At 38.2% G+C, this 10,819-nt stretch overlaps 1 protein-coding gene across 2 annotated transcripts in view; it reads right to left on the bottom strand.

The window, feature by feature from the left end:
* ANKRD44 (ankyrin repeat domain 44) overlaps positions 1-10,819 on the bottom strand; it is a 172,608-nt gene that overhangs the window by 125,912 nt on the left and 35,877 nt on the right. For both annotated transcript variants that reach the window (XM_012728683.1, XM_012728685.1), the window contains exon 2: positions 6,561-6,639. In XM_012728683.1, the coding sequence (XP_012584137.1) occupies positions 6,561-6,639 (79 nt within the window). The remainder of the gene's footprint in view (positions 1-6,560; positions 6,640-10,819) is intronic.

The following is a 10,819-nucleotide window of genomic DNA, read 5'->3' as shown; positions in this document are numbered from 1 at the left end:
AAATAAATAAATAAATAAATAAGTAAGTAAGTAAATAAATAAATAAATAAATCCAGTGCTAGAAGAGACGCCTGGTCCGGTTTTTAATGGCGTGGGTGTAGGCTCTAACCAAGGTCGCATTAAATCATCTCCTGTTACACCCCACGGTCCCCTATATTCCTTTGCAGAAGTCCACGACTGTCCCTAAGTCACACAGAAAGCAGCCATGGAGAAACCATGTCCCTTTTCCTAATAACTAAAGAAAAAGTGGGGAATGTTGGAAACCAAAGATTTACTGACAAGTAAAGAATTGAGCCTTGCATCCAAGCTTGATATGGGACTAGCTGAATGGGGATAACAAACTGATAGTCAACTGGGCCTAGCATCCGGGAGATACAGGTGGGAGGAACTGGGCCTAACACCAGGGGACACAGTGATGAGTCACCTTTGGAATGTGAACCTAGATCTGTATAAAAGACACTTTTCCCCTTATTGAGGGGACAGTAGCTGCGGACCCCACCCTAGGGGCTCCATCTCAGCTGCTGTCCGGGAGCAATAAACTCTGCTTGCTCAGCCTTTCTGCCTCCTGCCTTCCTTTCTTGCAGCCGGTCACAGAAGTTGGGACAAATCACCCTCCAGTCTCCAGTTCCATCCATGTTGTTGCTAATGACAGGAGGTGATCTTTCATGATAGCTAAGTACTGTTTCATTGTGTGTATATACCACATCTTCCTAATCCACTCTTCTTTCTTTGAGCACTTAGGTTGCTTCCATGGCTTGTCTTTTGTAAACAGTGCTACAATGCACACTGGAGTGCATATATCCCTCCGAATTAGGTTTTTGTATTCTTTGGGTAGAAGCCTATGAGTGGAATTTCTTGATCATATGGTAGATCCAAGAAATGGATGTTTTGAGCCCAGCCAGTCTAACTTCAAAGCCCAAGCTCTTGGATACAGTCCCTTACTTCATAACTAGCCAACATTTGTCCAGCATTCAACTAAACACTTTCCTTCCACTTTCCCTATCATTCTCTCTGTTCCTCATATTCACTTATCTCTCTCTGCCATATATACATGGATATGGATGCACCTGTATGTATATACTATTTGGGTATATGTATATATGTGTATATGATATATAGCTATATATAAATGTGGATTATATATATATATATATATATGCATATATACTCCCTTGATTTCATTCTAGTTTCTTTCCTGTTGTCATATGCAACTATGTGTATCACAGAAAATAAAGTACAATATTGTTTGTATATATGAAATATTACACAATAAGTTTTGAAAATCTACAACATTGTTTCATAAATATATTCTACATAATTTGTATATGCTGTAATAACACTCTGAACTTGTTTCACTAAACAATTTTTCATATCTATCCACGTTGATATAAACAAACTGAGTGTAGTCTTTCTAACTGCCACATGTACTCCAACATATAAATACTCCAGAACTTTTAGTCTTTTTCTCTTATTGATGGATATTTATTTTTTAATATATGTTTAAAGATTTATTTATTTATGCATACAAGAACTAGGGTGTAGACCAGTCATGTAGGGGGTGAGAGGATTCACAAGAGACAGAATGGGGAGCAGAACAGGCAGATCTACTGAAATACACTGCTGAGGGGAGCAGCAGGGAGACAGGATAGGTCTGCTGTACTAAGAAGGTTACCTTCCTGGCCAGAGATGAACTCATGCTGCAGTGGTTGCAGATAGTTTCATAGAGCTGCACTTAAATAATAATATTTCAATTATTTCTAACTTCTATTTCAGGCAATGCTGCTATGAACATCCACAAAATGACTCTTAAGCAAATGAGCAAATAGAATCTATTTGTCTAGGATAGATTCTAGACGATTAGAAAGGGACTTTCTCTCTTACAGGTCACGCATAATTTTGGTTTTAATAAATGCTCTGTGCCCTCTGAAGTATGCCAATTTGCATACTAACAGTGTATAAGATTGCTTAGTTTTTCCCACATCCTCATCAAAACTTAGTATCATCCTCATTTTAAGTATTGCAATTGTGAATGAAGAAGATTGGATTACATTTCTGTGCTTTCCTGTTCAAGAGGAAGGTTGGGCGTTTACTAATATGTCCATTTACTGGCCATTTTAATTCATTCTCTGATGATTGCTTTTGTTCATATGCTTTACCTATTTGCCCTATTTTTCTGCTATTGTTTTCTCATAATGTATATTTATGTGTGTATATTAATTTGTTATTACTATTATTTACATATTCTAGAAATTTCCAGTTTTATACAAGTGCAGGTGTTGCTTTTAATATTAAAATTTTTTCCTGGAGAAAAATGACCCCATGCTTGCTGAGCATCACAGAGCACACAGCACCAGGACTGCTCTTGTGCAGCTTCCTAATCACTAGAGGAACTGGAAGATAATTAGAAATCTAGGAAGTGGCTTCCTTCACTCATTGTTTCAGTCCTTCTTCAGTCCCTCCATTTATTCTCTTCCAGAGGTAAACAGGCAACTGGAAGGAAAGCATCCTCTCCCCAAACAAGAAAATTAGTATGACAAAAGCAGTGTTATCTGAGTGGGGAGGAGCAGTATTTCATCAATGTCACCCTCTGCCATGGGCTTCCTCATCCTCTTCCTCTAAACATGTCCAAGAGTCTTGTTTACACATCAGAGGGAGATGTCAGATGACTCTGGCTCCGAGTTGAATATTTATAACATTTTTCTAAAGGAAGCTTCATGTTATTTACCTGTCAGGCACCATTGTGCACTGAAGGACACGGAGTCTGCATGCCTAATGATTTAAAGGCAACTGCATTTTACCCAAGGACATTTTAAAGCTTAAGCACTAAAAGGAAAAAAAAAAAAGAGTCAGGCTTTGCTGGTTCATTAGAGACAAAGACCCAACAAAAGTCAGGCATAAACTGTAATTACAAATTAGGTACTATTTTTTATTTTTTTTTTTGGTCTTATCCCTGTTGCCACTTGATTTTATTTTTATAAATATCAGGGTAAAGGGAGTTCTGAGCATCTGTTCCAGAGGCACTATATCTGTTCTCTTAGCCTTTTCGTCTAGGAAGAAATAAACAAAAGACTAAGATAAAGTGGCTTAAAATTTTTACAGACTAATGAGAATAACTGATTCTTTAGATAGGCATATTTAAAATTTGGCTTTTAATTGTAGGATTAAACAAGTATATAAGAAAAATCATATGAGACAGGATTATAATATAATGAAATCAGGTTGCTATTGATTTTTTCTTAACAAACAGACCAAATCTCATTATTTCCCAGGTGCACTGTCCTTCAAAGCAATGACCTTGGAAGATTGTATGATGACTCCACATATGTGACAATTGCAAAGAACAGTCTTAAACATCCCCTTGATGTTGCCTTCAGAGCCAGTTTATGTCCCCACCAGAAAATGGATCATCACTTAATAATCATACTACATTTAGGGGGTCAAAATCAGCATCACCACTTTTTCCCCTAGATAAAATAAACATCAAATCCATCCTCAACAAATGAATTTTCATTATGCATACGAGAATCAAAAGAATGAGCTGCTACTAACTCTGGAAGCTATTTGCATTGACAGTAGTTGATCATATTTTGAAAAAATCAAGGAAATAATTTATAGGAATACCATTTGTTTCATATTCTAATAAACTCTAATATATTTATTATTTTTAATTCATAGCTACACCTCACAAACACTTCCATGTTACAGGGTAAGTACTTTCAGTTTGCCCCTTTAGTCTAAGACTCTAAGTCTTGTGCACCCCCAAAGTTCTCCACAGGTATTGTTATACTGGCCATTTTTTGTATGCTATGTTTCTGACATCTCAACCCCAGTCTCTAAGTCTCTAACTCATAACTCCTACTGACTGGTTCACAATGATTTCATTCATATGTATATGGACAAATGATTTAGCAAGCACTTGACCTTCTCCCTAAATGCTAACTTGGCCACTTCCCAAACAGAAGCTAGAGGAGAGGTGGGAGGTAGAGTGGAGTAGTGGAAGGAAGAGGGATAGAATAAAGCCAGAACGTGGACTGGCAGTTATAAGAAGGGTAAATTGCTAGACCTAATTCCTCCCTTTGTGCTCAGAGGCATTCAGGGTTCCCCCTAGCTAATAAGAGATAATGTCAGTAGGAATTTAGCAGGCTTGAGTTACACTATGCTCTGTAAGTTAATACAAGAGAACACAGCTGTAATGGGGCTGTTCTGGCAAGGCCAAATTATTTGTCCAACATGGGAACCATTAACACCTCATTTATTATTAAACTGGAAAAGAGTTTGGTTGGAGTCCCTATAGGGTCAGTTGCCAGAAGTAAGCTCAGAGATGAAATCATCCTGCTCTTGCAGTATTTCTTTAGGAATAGAATATACAAATTGAATAAAGGACTTCTCAAGGAAATTAAAGCCATGAAAATTCCAAGAGTTTACCTAAGCCTCCACAGTTGAGTTAAATTTCCAAAGAACATTTTAATGCACTCCAAAATCCAAAGTCATCCTAACTTGACACGGGAGAGAAAGAAAAATGCCATAGCATGTGTACTAAGTCATACTACAGTGGTTAACAGCTCAATAATTCTACAAAGTGTACAGATCAAGAGAGATGAGACAGTTTCTCCTGACTCTAGTGAACAAGCCACATTTAAGAAAGACTGGTAGACCCTGTGACCATGTAATGTTGATGTGAATTCAAGTTTCCCAACTTTGTGCTGCAGAATTAAAACCTTCCCTTTCGTGTGTGGAAAAAAACAAACAAAAAGTTTTGAATCTCCACATTCATGAACCAAACATTCCTCTGAGATTCTGAGAGGTCTTTTACTATAATTTGGGTGACTAGTGCAGCTGCTCAACCATTAGATGTCACACCACAGGACCCTTTATTTTACACCCTTGTTGATTCTGCCACAATTTTCCACGGGCTTAATTTCTACTGCTGGGGCAACAAGCCAGGTGAGCTGTGGCTCTTAGCAATGGTCTAAGCCAATACCAAACAATACACATTTGTTTGGAACACCTTTAGAACTGTTAAAAGGAACTGTTAAAAGGAAGCCCTTTCTCCAGAACACAGGAGAGATGATACATGATAATAAGACATAAGGGAATTCTACAAGTTCCCTAACTACTGCAAACAAGCTCCATGAAGTAGTCAGGTACAGACAGCAAACATGTCAAAGGCACAGATTTGCTGGGGAAACCCACCTCAAGAACATGAACACAATAAAAAATGAGGGCAATCTGACTTCATTGTGTACTATAACACAATTCTTGTTTCGTTTCACAATGCTTTCCACATCTGCTTATAAGTACACATCAGCTCCTACCTTTGCACTGTTTATTGTGGAATTCTATAAGTTCCCTTACTACTGCAAACAAAGGCAAATCTTATTATAGACCGTCTGCATAGTCTGTGATTAGAGGTATTTCCTCCAGATTTGAATCTCCCAAAACAAAAAGAAGGAAGAAGAAAGCCAGCCGGTCTATATACAATGTACCCTGAGACACACGCACATGCTCAGATTCGCTCCAGGAACTTGTCTAGCAAATACTCAAGGGAGGAACCAAATGCTAAGTTTTGGAAACCTGTTTGGAAAGATGCAGCAAACATACAGATTTCAAAAAATGCAAGCACTTGCAATTTTAAATTTGATTAAATATTTAAAGTACATAGGAAAGTAATGTCCCAAAGACTCGTATAAACACAAATCAGATGGAACACACAATGGCCATGTTTCCTTTCACGTTTTTGTTTGTTTGTTTGTTTGTTTTAAAGATTTATTTGTTCATACAGAACTGGGGTACAGGCCAGAGATGTGGAGGGTGATAGGATTCACCAGAGACAGAGCAGGGAGCAGAACAGGCAGATGAACAAAGCACACTGCTGAGGGGAGCAGCAGGCAGGTCAGGAGAGGTCTGCCGCACCATGTGGTCACCTCCAGGGCAGGCGGGGATCGAACTCATGCAGAAGTGGCTTTAGCTTCTTAATGCTGTGCTTTGACCCGCTGCACCACCAGGGAGGGCCTCCTTTCACGTTTTAAGAGATAAAACATTTTACATAGTGGTAGTCTCTTTTATTTCCTTCATTGAAGACATTTCTCACTCAACCTGCCTCCTCAGAGGTGACCACTATGCTGTCTTCTTTCTTTCCATGTTTTTATCCTTTTATTACATAATCATGTATCCATAAAAAAAAGTAGTTTTGCAGCACAATTTAAATGTAAGTAAATATATATTTGTGTGTAGATTTTAAGGAATCCATTTCCTTGTTTATTCTTTTTCTCCTTTACAATTAAAAACAGATATCCAAAGGCACTAAATCCATCTACAATTCTGGATCTGATTAGACAGTCAGGAATCATACTTCAAAGCAGTATCAACAGATTTTATTGGAATAAGTATATATCAATAAAACAGTTTTTGTATTGTCTATTGTATACCAGTAAAATTGTTAATCATATAAACTTCCACGAACATATTAAAAGTATTTTGTTTGGGTTCATGGTAGTGAGTCATCTAAGAAATTAGCCATTTCAATTTTTACCTGCAGTTGACATTTGAGTGTTATTTACCTGACAGAATCAGGAGTTCAATGATCTCTGCATCTCCCAGAAATGCAGCCACATGAAGTGGGGTTCTCTTCTCAGAATCCTGAAGAATGACAAAGATAAACAAGTCAGTGCTGACTGGACATTGCTTCTGTAGACATTGCTACAGTGCTTCTGTCGACATTGTAAGACATAGCACTCAGTCTGAGGCTGTGGGAAACCGTGAAGCTCAAACTCCTCTCACTGAGTTCTGGCTGTACATTTCCTCTCAGCATGTCCCATTTCCACATGAATGAACCTCATGCCATCCTCCAGGCTTCTGTATTGTACGTGGGTGTGCTCCTCTTACTGATGCCTAGCTCAGGTCAAAGATGGACTATCACGCATTAGATGATGAAATTCACCTTACTTTCCAACCTTCCATACATGGTTAAAAAATTTTAACCTTTCTAAGTACCTGAAATAAAGTTCAAAACTTTCATTTAGTGTTAAAGGAATGCAAAGGGACTGTTCACAAGGATGTTAAATGCAAAGACAGTCATGTTCCCCTTGCTATCCCACTGTGGCCTAGACCACTGCCATTCATGTAATATTTATTGATGCCTACTTTGGGCCAGGATCCTGGGGACAGAAGGACCACCCTCGGCCGAGTCCCTGCCTTCATGAAACAGATATAAAACAGAAAGGTCATATAAAACAACAGTACATGAGTTCGTTTCAGTTGGTGATAGAGACCGCAACAAAATTTGAACAGGACAATGGGATCAAGTGACTGGCAGATGGGAATAAGCTGCTTCTTTTTTCTTTTTTTTTAAAGATTTATTTATTTATGCATACAGAACTGGAGTACAGGCCAGAGGTGTGGTGGGTGAGAGGATTCACCAGAGACAGAGTGGGGAGCAGAACAGGCCAACTGATGAAGTACACTGCTGAGGGAAGTAGTGGGCAGGTCAGGAGAGGTTTGCCGCACCATGTGGTCACCTCCGGGGCAGACAGGGATCGAACTCATGCTGAAGTGGCTTTAGTTTCTTAGTGCTGTGCTTTAACCCACTGTGCCACCAGGGAGGGCCAGGAATAAGCTTCTTTAAAGTGGAAGGCTAGGCTTCTTGAAGATAATGATAATGAAGCTGAGAGATAAAGTAGACAATACTATCTCTGTTTTATACATGAGAAAACTATGACTCAAATTAAGAAATTTTCTTAAAACCCCACAGATATGTAATAAAACCAAGATTGGACCTTCACTTGTCAGACTCCAGTCTAAGTCCTTGGTGACGCATTTAGTGTATTGTGCTAAGAGGTGGCACAATGGCAGGCTGGGAAAAAAAAATCACTCGCCCATCTGTAAACTGTAGATAATAATATCTACCTCAGAGAACTGCTAAGTGAATCCAAGATAATGTAAGTAAGTAAAGCCCTAGGCAGGCATTAGACTTGGCCCATGCACAGCAAATGCTCTATGCACTGCCATTATTGTCAGCAGCATGGATTGCTGTGTGTTAATTTTCCCCCTGAGACAAAGAACTCCCATAGGGTAAAGAACAGGTCACACTCACTCTTATCCCCACTGTACCAGAATACTAGGTGTTTGGCATAAATTGGCTAGACTGAATTGATCTACATGCATGCCTCCCTACAAACTTCCATCAACTGCTCTATAACCATGGCAACCAAAGCTTGTATGCTAAATCTTTGACATTTCTCCTAAAACTAGCACACATTTAGTTTTTAGATTCATAGATTCACTGTCGATTTTAATCAACATCCCTGTAATCACTTGATTATATAATTCACCTTGATTAGCCCAGGGATATTATTCTGTTTTCTGATAGTTCAGTCTCCCTGCTCTTTCTCAGTCTCTTTAAGCCTGTTGCTTTTGGGCATTTCATGAGTCACTAAAATCTAAAACAGATGGCAGGCAGGGAACAAGACAAGAAATGATCTTCAAACCCATCTATTTGTGAGGAGGTCTAGTAAAAAGGCTTTATGAAGGGATGAGCTAGCTTTAAGTGGACAAAAACAGAGGTCCAAACCAGCTGGGAATTTATGTTGTCTTTGTGTGCTGCAGGCAATTACTACAGATGAGTGGAAATAGGGCAGTCATATAAACTATTCCATATAAAACAATGGTATAATTTGAAAAATTCAGTAAAATATGTAACCATTGTTAGCACCCCTATACCTGTATCATCCTTTCTGTGACCTAAAGGTTTAACATCTGAAAGCATGTTTGCTTATTTGAAAATTAAGTATATTAATCTGTCCAATGATCTATACAAATAAATGAGACCAGATTGACAAATGTTTTCTATTTCTTTTGTTGCTATCTCTTCAAGTACGTTTCACTTAATCCTCATATTCCCTTGATTCCCCATTATACCTACTAAGGACTTTCTCTTAAATCTTGGGATAAAGGTTACATAATTACATTCTTCTGAGAACTGAACTTCTTCCGGAGCTTGGGTCAACAAATTAAAAAAGTGATTTAAACAGGACTAGCCCAACCCAGATCATGACTTCATCTGACCTAAAGCAAAGTCAGCGCTCTGTTTAAGAACTTGGCCTCAAATAAAAAGCTAAGAAAACTCCAATATCTAAAGCTGTCTGGCCTGTCATTAAATGACTGCCTTTGCTCATTCTACAGCCCTTTCACTGACATGGCTTGTTCAAACTTTGGCTCCTATAGCATAAAATAGATGTGTTATGAGAATCATATTATAAAAATTCTTGCTTATGAACACTAGTATTCCTGTTAATGTGCATTTATAGCTTTCCAGTAGCTCTTAGGGCATCTATGCTGATTGATACTTGCCTTTAGTGACATGCTATAAATAAGTAACTGTAGAAAAGATCCAGCAACAATTCCCTAGGACTCCAAAGCAACAGAAACACACAAATAATTACTTGTGCTATTAATATCTCAACCAAAATGACCAGTGTATCTGTATTACTTGTCAACACCCACTCTCTAGCAAGACACCTGAGTGATTTACAAGATCATGTTGAAAGGTGAACAACAGAACCACAGTAATCACCATACTTGATAAAATGAAATGCAACACAAAGCTGATCCTATGCCTAAGAAGAAAGACATCCTACTTTGCCATAAACTAGACAATAGAGTAGGAAATGCAATGATAGAAGGAAGATTCTGAGTAAAAGAGAATATTAGCAATAATACTAGTAGGTTCTATATTAACGATACCCATAGGGTATCTAGAAACAGAAACAAAACTGATCTGATAATTATAGAATGCTATCATTCTTTTTTTCAAAATGGCTTATCTGTTCTACTACTTGAATCTCATATTAAAGGAAATACACCTTCCAGAACTGTGTTCTTTAGCCTTATCATCACCATTTGAAAGATAGGGAATTTGAGTCTTTGGATAGGTTATACAGATTGCTAAGTTCAGCAAACTGACATAAAAGAGTTATCCTGGCTACCAACCTGAAACTTCTTACTTTCTAAGAATGGAAGCAAGAACATCATTTTAGACATTGTCTTGATAGCCTGAAAAGCTGTCCATTTTAAACGCTAAGAAATTTAAGGGAATATGTGACAAAAATAACGTAAACATCCCTTGAAGTAACTTCACAAAAAATGAAATAGTCTGGGACCAGAAATAAAGAGTGAACTAAGAAGGAAAGCTGGAAGCACATGAGAAGTCAATATAGCACAGGCTTTGGATTTAACACTTGCTCAGGAAGGCGAGCTGAGGTGGAGAACTGGAACAGAGACCTCAGGTAAGGAAAGACCCATGAACAAGTCTTGAAGAAATATTTCTGAAGTGAAATGGTGGGTATGGATGAAAGCCTCACAGTCCACAGACAGATGCAATGATGGCTTGACCTAGATTCTTGGTGGGGGAATCAAGTCTCTCTACTGAACATCTGCATCCCTAGAGGGGCTTGGGGTTTCAAATTTAAAATATCTACACAGTGCAAGAACTTTCGAGTTAAAAAAATGAACATAAAAATACATGGTAGGCCAGGGCTATCTCTGGGCTGCCCACAAGAAGAAACAAGACCTATTGGAGAGAGGTATCCTAATCCAAGCAACCCACTCATTAAACCCTAAAGATGAGCTCACAAGCCTACACCACAAGCCCACAAAGAAAAAATTCACCATTAGCAAGGCATAACAACTAGCAAAAATTTCATATAACAGAGAAGAATCAGAAAAAGATATGAATAATGTTTAAAATCATTTAAGATATAAAGGTCAAAGCCCAAGGTGGGGGTGAACACTTTTTATGAACAAAATTTTGGAGAAGAAATAT

This window comes from Condylura cristata, unplaced genomic scaffold, assembly GCF_000260355.1.
Source record: "Condylura cristata isolate star-nosed mole 26May11 unplaced genomic scaffold, ConCri1.0 scaffold00002, whole genome shotgun sequence".
In the NCBI taxonomy this organism is placed as follows: domain Eukaryota; kingdom Metazoa; phylum Chordata; class Mammalia; order Eulipotyphla; family Talpidae; genus Condylura; species Condylura cristata.
This window is presented reverse-complemented; position numbering and strand designations above follow the sequence as displayed.